At 45.3% G+C, this 14,183-nt stretch overlaps 1 protein-coding gene across 1 annotated transcript in view; it reads left to right on the forward strand.

Moving 5' to 3' along the window:
• LOC310925574 (low-density lipoprotein receptor-related protein 1-like) overlaps positions 1-14,183 on the forward strand; it is a 115,721-nt gene that overhangs the window by 85,370 nt on the left and 16,168 nt on the right. Inside the window, exons 54-75 of the mRNA XM_083887553.1 lie at positions 784-967; positions 1,049-1,134; positions 1,237-1,356; positions 1,461-1,648; positions 2,253-2,458; positions 2,547-2,735; positions 2,844-2,992; positions 3,081-3,174; positions 3,265-3,381; positions 3,471-3,590; positions 4,143-4,265; positions 4,872-4,997; positions 6,082-6,198; positions 6,839-6,945; positions 7,034-7,166; positions 7,252-7,374; positions 7,463-7,585; positions 7,667-7,804; positions 7,877-8,014; positions 8,120-8,239; positions 8,378-8,643; positions 8,733-8,914. Of these exons, the coding sequence (XP_083743679.1) occupies positions 784-967; positions 1,049-1,134; positions 1,237-1,356; positions 1,461-1,648; positions 2,253-2,458; positions 2,547-2,735; positions 2,844-2,992; positions 3,081-3,174; positions 3,265-3,381; positions 3,471-3,590; positions 4,143-4,265; positions 4,872-4,997; positions 6,082-6,198; positions 6,839-6,945; positions 7,034-7,166; positions 7,252-7,374; positions 7,463-7,585; positions 7,667-7,804; positions 7,877-8,014; positions 8,120-8,239; positions 8,378-8,643; positions 8,733-8,914 (3,149 nt within the window). The remainder of the gene's footprint in view (positions 1-783; positions 968-1,048; positions 1,135-1,236; positions 1,357-1,460; positions 1,649-2,252; positions 2,459-2,546; positions 2,736-2,843; positions 2,993-3,080; positions 3,175-3,264; positions 3,382-3,470; positions 3,591-4,142; positions 4,266-4,871; positions 4,998-6,081; positions 6,199-6,838; positions 6,946-7,033; positions 7,167-7,251; positions 7,375-7,462; positions 7,586-7,666; positions 7,805-7,876; positions 8,015-8,119; positions 8,240-8,377; positions 8,644-8,732; positions 8,915-14,183) is intronic.

Raw genomic sequence — 14,183 nt, forward strand, 5'->3', positions numbered from 1 at the left:
CAGCTAAACTCTGACGGCATTATTTCTGTATATAAGCCGAACCTTGGGCCGTTGTCGTCTGTGTTTCATTCAAGGTTGTCGTTGACCACCCACATCAAGACAAGATCCTGTTTTTTTCCATTTGCACAATATTAGTACATTGAAGGCTGTGGGCGCGATATGGAGATGCTTATACATGTCTTTATGTCATCCCATTATAGACTACTGTAATGCCCTTTACTGTCCAAGACCGCTTACACTCCATTCAGAAAGCAGTTGCTGTGCTACTCGATAGGTCAAATAGATGTTCCTCATTCCTGTGACCTAGGGTTCAATTAAAAATACTCTAATTCACTTCCACACCTCTTCACGTTCACTTAGGTCAAACAATCCAAACCTGCTGTCCCATGCACCCTCCTAAAGACTTGTGGGGACAGAGCTTTTGCGTTTATTGCCCCCAGACTATGGAAAGCTCTTTCTTCTGTCATTAGATTTTGCTGATAGTGTGGACAGTTTTAAAAGGCAACTGAAGACTCTATTTGTTCCATTTATATTTTGGGTAAACCTGTGTTCTTATCTTCTTATTTCATCTGTTTTAATTGTTCATTTGCTGTATGCAACTGTGTCTATTTAATGCTCTTTTTAAAAATGTTTTTGTGCATTTTTATCGTAAAGCACTTTGCGATTTAATCTGTGAAAAGCACCATATAAATAAAATGACTTACTTTTACTACACGACAGCTTTAGGGATCGACATAAACAAGTCATGTTGCTTTACCTGCTCTGTGCTTTGCCACCTCGCAGTGTAGATGCCACCCAGGCTTCCGTCTGAAAGATGATGGGAAGACTTGCATCGACATAGATGAGTGCACGACCACCTATCCCTGCACGCAGCGTTGCATCAACACACACGGCAGCTTCCACTGCCTGTGTGTGAATGGTTTCAAGCTAAGCCCTGATAACCCCACCATATGCAAATCCACCTCCGGTAAGAAGCATGACAGATTAATAACATTCAGGCATGTGTTTAAAGTAAATCCACTCACGTATGATGTGTCCCTCCCTGCAGAGGAGGAGCCGTTCCTCATCTTTGCCAACCGCTATTACCTGCGGAAGCTCAACCTGGACGGATCCAACTACACACTGATCAAACAGGTGACACCTGCAGATACAGTATGTCCTTTTATGTGCCTGCAAAATCTTCCAAACAGGAGTTTATCGCCGGCTCAAAATAATGCCGCTCCTCTGCTTGGACAGGGTTTGAACAATGCGGTGGCTCTGGACTTTGACTACAGTCAGCAGATGATTTATTGGACCGACGTGACCACCCAGGGAAGCATGATACGCCGCATGCACATTAATGGCAGCGACGTTCAGGTCAGTTTAGGAGGATGATGGTCCGATAATATCTGTCTGAATCATTGCTTTGTACCGGTTTAAGGCAGAGATTCAGGAGGTTTAAACTGCTTCACATTTGTTAGGTTCTTCATCGCACATCACTCAGCAACCCAGACGGTCTAGCAGTCGACTGGGTGGGAGGAAACCTGTACTGGTGTGATAAGGGACGGGACACTATCGAGGTGTCAAAGCTGAATGGAGCGTACAGGACAGTCCTGGTCAACAGCGGCCTGAAGGAGCCACGTGCCGTGGCAGTGGATGTCCGCTATGGGTAAGAACAACACAATACAGTGTGACAAATTTAAAACAAACAAAACAAAACAAAAAACGTAGACTTCATTGTTAATCACAGCTGCAATCAGCATTGAACACCCCCATGCCGCTATGCTGAGGCAGCTGTGCACTCAAACTCCATAAACAAGGAAGTGCTTTTCCATGAAGACTTTGTAGCACTTCCTGTGTCCACTATGTGATGCTGTGGCGCTGCAACTATTAGCTGCTGTTGTGCAATTTAACTGGCAGCATATCAGTGGTTTCAGTTGTTTATTAAGTGCCGAAACCAGAAATTGAGACCTTATCTCATCATGAAAATGTTTAGTGACGTGACAACTGAGCTCATTTTCCCACAGACTTCCATTCAAGTACAAGACTAGTTCTGTGTTTGCAACAACTGGAGTCGCCCCCTGGTGGCTAACTCCTCCTTAAGCTTCACTTTTCAAACTGGAGGACTACGTCCATTTTTATATCCAGTCTCTGCTGTAGGGATAGCATAAAAAAAAGCATAAAACTCTGTACATTTGTGATTTTGTAATCCTTCTAAAACCATCACACATGTTCTATTACGTCCAGTTACTAACACAGAATCTCCCTGACAGGTATTTATACTGGTCAGACTGGGGTGACAACCCCCACATTGGAAGGATTGGGATGGACGGCACTAACAGGACTGTCATCGTGGAGGACAAGATCACATGGCCCAATGGTCTCACGCTGGACTTTATTAATGACCGCATCTACTGGGCTGATGCTCGTGAGGACTATATCGCTTTTGCCAGCCTGGATGGCACCAACAGACACACAGGTAACACGCATAAACACACACATACAGTGCATCCTTTTACAAAGTTGTTGTCACCAGCTCGTTTGTGATTGCACATTTTCTCCTGCAGTTCTCACTCAGGATATTCCCCACATCTTTGCTATGACCCTGTTTGAGGAGTACATCTATTGGACAGACTGGGAGACAAAGTCCATCAACAGAGCTCACAAGACTCTTGGAATTAACAAAACCATGCTCATCAACACTTTACACAGGCCGATGGACATCCACATTTACCATCCGTTCCGTCAGCCAAAAGGTAAAAACCATCCATCCTTTATAACAACAGGTGTATATTATATCTGTGTTCGGGTCTTTATCTGATTTGCTTTTAATTCTATTGATTTATTTTCCCTTTGTTCTTCAGTGGTTGGCCACCCATGTCAGACTGATAATGGCGGCTGCAGTAACCTGTGTTTGCTCTCACCTGGAGGAGGCTACAAGTGTGCTTGCCCTACTAACTTTTACCTAGCAGCCAACGGCAGACAATGCTTGTCCAACTGCACTGCAAGTCAGGTGTGCTATCTTTTTTTTTTGTACATTTACCCGTATAGACATATAATTAATCTGAAAATGAAAATGATTCCCCCATCTGTTCCCTCAGTTTGTCTGCAAAAATGATAAATGCATTCCGTTTTGGTGGAAGTGTGATACTGAAGATGACTGTGGGGACCGCTCAGATGAGCCTGCAGAATGCCGTGAGTGATAAGACGGTGATTCAGCACAATGTTTGTTGTTTGTTTTGGAGTGTTTAGTGCTGAATCATGTGCTGTGCTTTCTCATTGTAGCTGAGTTTAAATGCAGACCAGGCCAGTTCCAGTGTGGCACTGGCATCTGCACCAACCCAGCCTACATCTGTGATGGAGACAATGACTGCCAAGACAACTCAGATGAGGCCAACTGCGGTACACAACACCTACACACAGTTAATTATCTCTTAGTCATACCTAAGACATATCCCCTGTGACCCATCATTTGTTGTCTGTGTGTCCAGACATCCACGTGTGCCTGCCCAGTCAGTTTAAATGTACCCACCCCAGTCGCTGCATTCCTGGCATCTTCCGTTGTAATGGACAGGACAACTGCGGAGAGAGCGAGGACGAGAAAGACTGTCGTAAGTGTTCAAGTCTCACTGTGCTATTGTATTTAGAGTCAGAGTCTAAGGATGGTGACCTTCATCTGTCTGTTCTTGTATCTGACCAACAAACTTGTCAAAAATAGATGCAGTTGCTGAGAGTCTTCAGCTATTTCCTAGCTGCTCATTAGATCCCCTGGTTAAGTCTAGGCTACAATCCCCCCAGAGGATCGCTGTTCATCTCGACCTTTCCTTTAGCTACAGCCTCAGGCCAAATTATCTTGCATAATGCAATTGCCATGACATTTGCAGAACACGTTCATCCTCCACAGATGGAGATTACATGAAGTCTTTCCTTCGTGCCATTTTCAGGTTGCAATTTACATTTTAGCGTCTTTCACTGGATGGCTGCAAGAATAGCATTGTGTCCTATAACACTGCAATCTCAAGATGTACATTATTATTATTATAATATTCTTATTCTTTTAATTTATGAAGCTGCAGATGTAGTTTAAGCTAAGTGAGTGAGGAAGAGAAGGAGCAGAAGAAGAAACAAAGACGTTATCTAATCTGTGTCTCTCTCTTGCACAGCTGAAGTGACATGTGCTCCCAACCAGTTCCAATGTGCCATCAGCAAACGATGTATCCCACGGGTGTGGGTGTGTGACAGGGACAATGACTGTGTGGATGGATCTGATGAGCCAGCCAACTGCAGTAAGACAGTAGTTCATTATTCTTGCACCAATCAACACCTTTTACTTCAGCTCCATGACAGTATAAACACAGTCTTTTAATACAACCTGATTGATTGTATTGATGAGAACCTGGGAACACCAGTAATATGTGAAAGGTGAATTTGACTCTGAAGCACAAATAGCCTTTATTAAGGCCTGTCAGAAATTAAACATAATTAGTTTATGCTGCATCCATAATTCATCCATCTTCTACTGCTTTATCCTCCACATGAGGGAAGCTGTGCCAATCTCAGGTGACATAGCAGATCGCCAGTCCATCACAGGGCCATATCTAGAGACAAACATCCATCCACTCTCACGCTCAATTTAGAATCCCCGTTGCATGTTTTTGGACTGCGGGAGGAAACCAGAGAAAACCCATGCACACAGGGAGAACATGCAAACTCCATTGTATAGTGCCAAATCACAAGATAAATTACCCCAAGGCATTGTGCATATTAACACTGTTATCTATTAATTCTGTAAGATTGTATTCTATCTATTTATATAACAGGAAAGTCTGAGATTTCAAATCTTTTTTTTTTTTACAAGAGGTATCTAATCCATCTCCTTCGCTCTGTTGTAGCCCAAATGACTTGCGGTGTCGATGAGTTCCGCTGTAAAGATTCGGGGCGCTGCATCCCAGCCCGCTGGAAGTGTGACGGAGAGGATGATTGTGGCGACTCCTCAGACGAACCCAAGGAAGAGTGTGGTAAGGACATACACACACTGATAGCAGATATTTCTACTGCAAAATAGAGCAAGAGCCATGTTAAAAGTACAGGGTGTAGGGTTCGGTAACTGCACGTTGCAGCTGAATATCTCTTACCTCATCCTTCACTTCCATGCATGTAGGAGAATGTATGGTAGGCTTAAATTATCGTTAACTTGAAGGTTGTGGGTTTGATTCCTGGCTCTGCTAGTCTACATGCCAATGTGTCCTTGGGCACGACACTTAACCCTATGTTGCTCTTAATGGCTGTGCCAGCAGTGTGTGAGTGGGTCAGAGCGATGTGTGATAGAAAATGTGGTGCACATAGATCAGCGGTCTCAATTACCTTTGGGCCTCTGAGCATCACATGTGGCCAGTAGAGGTTGGCAATATGAGCTTAATTATATCACGATATTCCATCACAATATCACATCAAAAATATCAGTAGTAGTATTCAAATATTATAGATATTTCACGGAATTTCAAATTAAAAATGTCTACTACGTGTACATATAAAACAACATATAGTTCATAATAAAAGTGTATTTATGGTTCAATTAATAAAACAAAAAACAAAAAAAAACATACAGAATGAAGTGTTAGGCCTCACCACATAGAGGAGTGGGTGAAAGGCAAAAACATTCATACAAACAACAATTCATACATTCAGGTGATTGAACAGAATTGTATTCTAATTCAATTTCTGCCAAATAGAAGTCATTTAATTTAATGATGCTAGCTAGTTCATGCAGTGAAGTCGAGCTGCAATAAGACATGCCTCACATACACTCCCTCTCAAATTGGCCGCGTATTTAAGCTGCAAATTTTCCATTTCTCCCTCTGATTGTCACTGTTACACTGTGCTGGTGTTGCTGCTCATGCTTTAAGCACCCACCTCCACCTGTGTGTGTGTGGGGGAGGGGGGGTGAAGATGTTTGCTCATCACTCCCTGATACGTCAATGTAAATCAGTGAGGAGTGATTAAGTCGGAGCCTGGACGCCATCGTGTAATACAATAAACAGTCTACCATTCAAACATTGAGTTGTCTGACATGTTTTCATCATGTGTGTGTTTGGTTTGTAGATGAGCGGACGTGTGAGCCGTACCAGTTCCGCTGTAAGAACAACCGCTGTGTGCCTGGCCGCTGGCAGTGTGACTACGACAACGACTGTGGAGACAACTCTGATGAAGACAAGTGTGGTACGCTTAAAAAAAATCTCTTATTCATAGTGGAGGGACAGCTTGGTCACACAGTCATAACTGTAGCTCATTTTCAGTATAAACACAATCCTGTAAGCAGACTTCAGATACACCAGATTGTAGCAGTAAGCAGTAGATCACCTATCACTGTGTGTATGTGCGTGCTATATATTGACTCAACCACACGCATGGTTGAGACCTTTCTTTTAGTTCTGTGGCACATCTCACATCATGTCATGTCTATTTTGCATTTCACACTGGCCTGTTGCTGTGAGCCAGAGGTAGGTGTTTTCACAGTTACAGCTCAACCATTTTCAACCCCCTGTCTCTTGTGCGCCCCAGCTTGTCTTTTGTTATTTTTTTTTTTTCCCCTCCTCTACTTTGAGTAAAGGATGTTGTACCATCCCCACCTCTGTTCCCCATGAGTCAGCCTTGTGATTTGATTAACCAGATTTATTTTATTCATGTACGTTTAGCTCTTTCAGTAAAAAAAACCCCTGTTTTGTTGGTTTTTTTAGCTGTTTGCTCTATTCGCACTTGTTTCCTCTTCTCTTTTCCCTTCCTCATCCCTTTCCTTGCTCCTTGTCCCATCCTCATTATCGTCCCCATCCTTCTAAGCTGTCTCCTCTTTGTCCCCCAGTGCCTCGTCAGTGTTCGGAGAGCGAGTTCGCCTGCACAAATGGCCGTTGCATTGCCGGGCGCTGGAAGTGCGACGGGGACCATGATTGCGCTGATGGCTCAGATGAGGTATAACTCATCCATTTTCCTGCTGATTAAACCTTTGCTTTGACATAGTCGGGCTATTAATGGACATAATGTGATTCTCTGCTCTCAGAATGGCTGTGATGTGAAGTGTGACAGTGATCAGTTCCAGTGCAAAAACGGCCATTGCATCCCCATCCGCTGGCGCTGTGATGCTGATGCAGACTGCATGGACGGCAGTGATGAGGAGAAATGTGACAGTGGGGGTAATGGATTGTTTTATATCGGAGGTTTAGTCAAACATTACATTGAATCAGTAATTCAGCTCATCGTTCCCCCTTCATTTTTCAGTGGGCAGATACTGCCCCCTGGATGAGTTCCAGTGCAACAACACTCTTTGTAAGCCCCTGGGCTGGAAGTGTGACGGTGAAGATGACTGTGGTGACAACTCTGATGAGAACCCAGAGGAGTGTGGTGAGACTTCCTGTCTTTCACATGCTCATATCCTGCTACTCGTGTGTCCTTCCACCACCTGTGATATCTCTCTCCTTCTGTCCTTCAGTTCAATTCCAGTGTCCACCCAGAAGACAGTTTCGCTGTCATAACGACCGCGTGTGTCTGCCAATATCAAAGCGCTGTGACAGCGTCAATAACTGCGGGGACGACAGTGATGAACTTAACTGCCGTGAGTTTAACAATGAAAAAAGTTGTACAGTCTACTGTAAAAATGGAATAATAACTAATTGTGACACCCATCCTCCTCTAGCGCCTCCGTATACACCGACATGTCATAAAGACGAGTTCCAGTGCTCCAATGGACGTTGCATCAGTTCCATCCTGCGCTGCAACTACTTCAACGACTGCGAGGACTACGGCTCTGATGAAATCAATTGCAATAAGAAAGGTGCGTTGTGTCATGTTGTACTTGCTGCAATGAGAGTGTGCTTCAAATTATTAAATGCCACTTTGCCTGCAGACACGGTGCTGAATGACTGTCACAGTAACAGGACGGTGTGCGGTGATGGCGATGAAGCTCACTGTGTTGTGAACGGAACCGACTCTTTCTGCTCCTGCAAACACGGCTTCCTGCCCAAAGGACGTAACCGATGTGAAGGTACAGGGGTTTCTCTGAGTTGGCTTCACTTAATGTTGTGGCTTCAGTTTGATCACATGCGGGAAAACATGTGTTAACCTTGTGTGGCCTTGGTTGTTTGTGCAGATAAGAATGAGTGTAAGCAGTTTGGAGTGTGTTCCCACATCTGCAACAACACAAAGGGCTCCTACAAGTGCAGCTGCCATAGATACTTCACCAGAATCAATGACACCTGCAAGGCTGACAGTGAGTACTTTCACCATAACAGGCCATTTGTTAGCCATTCCACTGACTGTTTATGTACTTATGTCCTGCATTCTGCCACAGTGATTGATTTGTTTGCTTGTCCTCCTGTCACACATAATTTATTCTGTGCATCTCCAGCTTTTAGACAAGTACTCTATATTGCTGATGACAATGAGATCCGCAGCCTGGACCCTTCTATGCCAAACTGGCGCTATGAGCAGATCTTCCAGGGCGATGCTAATGTGCGCATCGATGCCATGGACCTTCACGTCAAGACTAATCACATTTACTGGACAAACTGGCACACGGGGCGCATTTCCTCTTATGAGTTGCCTTCTTCCTCCTCCTCCCCTAACAACAACCGTAACCGACGTCAAATTGACTCGCAGGTCACAAACCTGGAGGTAATTGTGTATGAATGCCTTCATATTATGTATGAACAGGTTGGTAATTTTCAGAGGATTTACCTCAGTTTCTGTGTGTTTGTGTTTAGATCCCTGATCTGAAAATGCCCCGAGGCATCGCTGTGGACTGGGTGGCAGGCAACTTGTACTGGACTGACTCTGGAAGAGATGTCATCGAGGTCGCCCAGATAAGTGGAGGACGCCACCGTAAAACCCTCATCTCTGGCATGATCGATGAGCCTTATGCCATTGTGGTGGACCCGCAGAGAGGGTGAGTGGTCATTACAGATGCAGTGTGTAGCTTTTTGGGATTTTTGTTCATGTAATTGTGCTGCGTCTGTTCAGACTTTGTGAACAGACACAATGTAACATTATATGTATTTGTATATTAACCAGTGTAAACCCATCTGATAGTATGCTTTGATCTAAAGCAGACTGGATCATTTCTCTAAGTGTTTTATCCCCACATAAAAATAATGATCTTTATGACGAGGATGGAGTACAGTCGCGATGAAGTGCAGGTGATCTGAGTGAAACTGAGTGGTGACAGACTCTGAAGAGCAGAGCGCACTTTTCATCGTTTTCACTCCGTGGTCTTAATCTTTGTGAAAGAAGACGCTTTAACGCTGTAATTACGGGAATAACAGATGCATCAGATGAGCTGATGTCTTTAGTTAACTGCTCAAAGAGAGAGAATGTTCTCTGGTGCGAAGTGAATGTCGCGGGGAGTTCATAATCTGTGCCGCACGCAGCCAAGTTTCACTTTTGCGCAGAGACTTTCCAACGTTTAACAGGTGATGTTCCACCGCGTTGTAGCTGTGTTTAGACCCCCAAATTATTAGTGCATCCCTAAATATAATATCTTTATTGACAAGAAAGATGTAACCGTAATAATGACGCACTTGATAGTGTAACTTGGGTTTCAATCGGCACCTGGACAAGTTTGCGCTGCGCGGATTACATGGGGGAACGTGCGCTCTTGTTCCCCGGTATAGAAAAAGCTGAGCTGTATAAAAAAATCTATTTTAAATAAATAAACAAGAAACGCAAAGCCTGGCGGCCCACTAGGCTTATAATACACTGGGGGAAACCCTGGCTCTGCAGCGAGGGAAGCGAACAGAATGTTGCAGCAGGCGAAGTAAAACATTTTTTTTTTTTTTTATTGTGACGGACGGAGTTATTGCTGCCGCCTTGTAGGGGATAGTACAGTACTTGGCCTAGGGAGCTTTGAGTGGGCCAGGATCTAGGTCCCCCACACCCAATAGCTACAGCTCCAATGTCCGTGTATGCACGAGCAAGTGGTGCCCTGTTCAGCAGCCCAGACTAAATGCAGGCTTAATAGACTGGTTACAGTGGGCTTCAGGATATAAGGAGTGTCCAGTGGCTGCCTGAAGGGGATGTGGTGTATGAGATTTTATGTACTATACACTCACCCCTACTCTATCCAAGTCTAGCTGAATCAGGTGGAGCGCCCCTACCCCCAGGTAAGTAACCCAAAAGAGAATAGTTAAGGGAAATAATATTTATTATTCCTCCTAAAATACTGAATGATAAATGCAACACCTTCCAAAAACCTTTCGTTGTGCCTGCAAAACTATCTTTTGCAACAGGTAACAAGAAAACATCAATTCACCTTTGACATTGTGTTGACATGAACTAATAATCCCTTTTAACAGGTAGCAAGAATACATCAATTCACATTTGACATTGTGTTGACATGAATTAATAATACCTCAGATAAAGGGCTCACTGTTCTCAAACACTCATCATCTCTAAACAGACATCCACTTTAAATCACTTTAAATCACTTTGTTATAGAATTAGTCAGTTCACATTCCTTCAAACACCAAACCATGAAAACCAGTGTAAATTTCTGAGGAAACACAATCAACCCAAAACAGAATCTCAAACATTCACATTCACATTCAAAATGGGTCATGTGTAAGCAAAGTCAGTGTAAGTGACGTTAACTGTCAATATCGTGAGCAGGCGCGTTTCTGTTCTGTTCAGTTCAGGCACCGTGTATAAGGGACAGAATCAGTAACAGTCTTGTTTCTCTCCAAACAGTGCGAATGGCGTGTGTGTGTGTGTGTGTGTGTGTGTGTGTGTGTGTGTGTGTGTGTGTGTGTGTGTGTGTGTGTGTGTGTGTGTGTGTGTGTGTGTGTGTGTGTGTGTGTGTGTGTGTGTGTGTGTGTGTGTGTGTGTGTGTGTGAATTAAGTGTGTGAGCGCCGCTTTCAGTTCAGTTCTATCCAGGCTGCGCGGAGGGCGTGTGTGCGTGTTCTGTCAGTGTAACTGTTATGAGGTAATTACCCACAACCAGCGAGATCACAACGTGGATGTCGGACAAATGGCAGGGCAGGAACCTTCCCCAGGTAATCCTTTCGAAATCGATGCACTAGCCACCAGCAACGCAAACTCGAAATGGCGGCTCTTCTCGTGGATGAACCAGGCAAAGAAGTTAGCTTCTCCAGCGTAACCCGCTTGTATGCCTCGATCACTCGTCTCTCCAACGTAACCCGTCTGTATGCCTCGGTCACTCGTCCTTCCAACACGCACGCTCGTCCAGCCGTCCTCTGTGTATCCTAGCATATGCCGCCATGTCACATTACCCACTATCATAACAAACTTCACTTTTAGATTAACTGCAGCCCGACTTTGTCGCCTTCACTACAAAATAAAACGTAAACAATATCGACGTGATACTATTACTGACTTACAAATTGCTGAGAGTGACAAAGACAAAGCTGTAGTTGACTGCTATTCGGCTTCTAACTTTAGTTCAGTTCCGACTGTTCCCGCTCAATCAACCAGACTCGCGTTCTTCACGTCACTCTCTCTCTCCGCCCCGCTCGTTCATTCCACCTGCGCGTTCACGAGAGCCAATCTGTCTTAAAGGCACAGCAACAATATTTGTACCCGCTACATTCCCCCCTGCGAAACCCTGCCATGTCCTCCGACATCCACCATGATCCCTGAAAAACAGAGGAAAGCACAAAATGGCAGTATCAACCAGTGCATTTTCAACAGTTACATAAGGATGCTTTAGAACACCTGTCAACCTTAACATCTAAACACATAGTCCGACAGGAAGATATTCTTAAAACACTTTCATTTTCACACATTACTTCAGAACATAGTCACTCCTGAGCCTAGAGGGAAGTGTACCCCTGGTCTGTCTCTGAGACCGTCTTGGTTCAAACACACTTTCACTTTCACTCCCTGCGTCTGACCCTCTCGTAGCTCCCAGCTCTTCCTGCATGTGCCTAACAGGCTCCCCTATGGCCTCCCCATCAACCTGATCCCCACTACTGAAATGCTCCTCCACCACTTCTCTATTCCCCATGTCTGTGTTGGGCATGGCATTGGGCATGTGTGTAGTGGCAGGGATGCAAATTATGTCGGGACAGTCTGTGTCAGTGTCAGGGACAGTGTACTTCCTGAGCTGGTGCCTGCCTATGGGACGTGGTGGTAGGGACTGGAAAGTACAGAGTCTGAGTTGGTCTCTGTGAACCACTTTTGAGGGGCCTCCCGTCTCAGGACGGATAGTGTAAACGGGGATGTCACCGTGGTTCTGTTTGACCACAATGTAGGGAAAGGGTTCCCACTTATCTCCTATCTTATTTCTGCCCCGATGGGAGTGATTGCGTAAGAGAACACGATCACCAGCTCTCATGAGCGCTCCAGCAGCTCTGCGGTCATAGGCTCTTTTCCTTCTTCTGGACGCATCCTGTGCTGCAGCATTAGCAACCTCCACTGCTGTCCTGAACTTCTCGTGATGAGTCTTTACCCAGTCGTCAAGATTATCCACTTCTTCATCCTCCAGGTCTTTTCCCCCTAAGATGTCCATCGGCAGCCTGGGATCTCTGGCGAACATCAGGTAAAAAGGGGAGTACCCCGTAGAGGAATGGATGCGACTGTTGTAAGCCATGACGAGCTCGGAAAGGTGTTCATCCCACCTCCTTTTCTTCTCAGCAGGCAATGTCCTCAGCATTTCGTGCATAGTTCGATTGAACCTTTCACATTGGGAATTGCCCTGAGGGTGGTAGGGGCTGGTGCGGCTCTTACCTATTCTGTAGATCTTGCACAGCTCTTTTATCACGTTAGCCTCAAAACAGCGCCCTTGGTCTGAATGCAGTCGTGCCGGGCATCCATAATGAACAAACCAGTGCTTTATGAGGTTCTTGGCTGTGGTGTATGCAGTTTGATTCTTGGTCGGCACAGCAATTGTAAACCGAGTGAACATGTCGGTAAGGACGAGCACGTTTTCATACCCCCCATTGGATCTCTCAAGCAGGGTGTAATCCATCGCCACCACCTCAAGGGGTGCCATAATGTTCGTACAGGTCATGGGAGCCTTAATTTTGGGAAAGACATCTTTTGCCAGAGTACAACGTTTGCATTCCTTAATCCAAGCCTGCACATCTTTGGTCATTGTCGGCCAGTAATAGCTCCGCCTCATGAGCCCAAGGGTGCTCTGTTCTGCAAAGTGCCCACCATGTTCATGCTGACTTTCAAACACTTGACGCTGCAAACTCTCTGGAACAATTAACTGCCGGATTTCTTCCCCGTCTCTCGGATCACTGACAGATCGAAAAAGGACTCCCTTCTGAAGGGCTAGCCGCTCAAACTGCTTGACAAGTCGCTTCAGCTTTGGGTCCATGTCCCTTAGTTCCAGAAGGGTGGGCTTTCTGTGGTTCCACACAGCTGAGTAGACAGGCTGGACATTGGGATCCCTTTTTTGCTCCTGTTCTATCTCAGGCCAGCTGAAGCCACTCACAGTTCTCTTGATGACATTCTGTGTGGCCCTTTCCATCTTGACAACACCTGTTTTCTCTTCAGGCCCAGGCCATAGACAAGCCCGCACTTCGTCCGATCCTAAGCGTATGAAGTCTTTCCCTGAATCTTCCTCATCCGGCTCTGTGACTGCCGGAATTCTTGACAAGACATCGGCGTTCGCATTTTGACGACCAGGCTTATAACAGACTTCAAAATTGTAATCTGCAAGCTGGGCTACCCAGCGCTGCTCTACTGCTCCTAAGTTGGCAGACCCCAGGTAGCGCAGCGGGTTGTGATCTGATACAACTGTGAACTTGGAATACATTAAATATTCTTTAAATGTTTCTGTTATCGCCCACTTGAGAGCAAGCAGCTCTAATTTGAACGCACTGTAGTTTTTGTCGTTCTTTTCAGCCCCACGCAGACCTCGGCTGGCAAAGGCAATGACATACTCGACTCCCCCCTGCTTTTGGCTTAAAACGGCCCCCAGGCCCTGTAGACTTCCATCAGTGGTGAGTATGAAAGGTAAGCTGAAGTCGGGATAGGCAAGAACTGGTGGGTTCATCAGGCTACGTTTCAGCTCTTCAAAAGCACGTTGGCAATCATCACTCCATCTGAATGGCTCTGCAGGCCCAGATTTTAGTCCCTTGCCGACCAAAGCATGGAGAGGTCAAGCAAGGTGAGCAAACCTGGGGACGAATCTTCTGTAGTAACTCATGAACCCCAGGACTTGCCTCACCTCTCTCACTGACTTAGGGGCTGT

This window comes from Microchirus variegatus (assembly GCF_963457635.1).
Source record: "Microchirus variegatus genome assembly, chromosome: 4".
In the NCBI taxonomy this organism is placed as follows: domain Eukaryota; kingdom Metazoa; phylum Chordata; class Actinopteri; order Pleuronectiformes; family Soleidae; genus Microchirus; species Microchirus variegatus.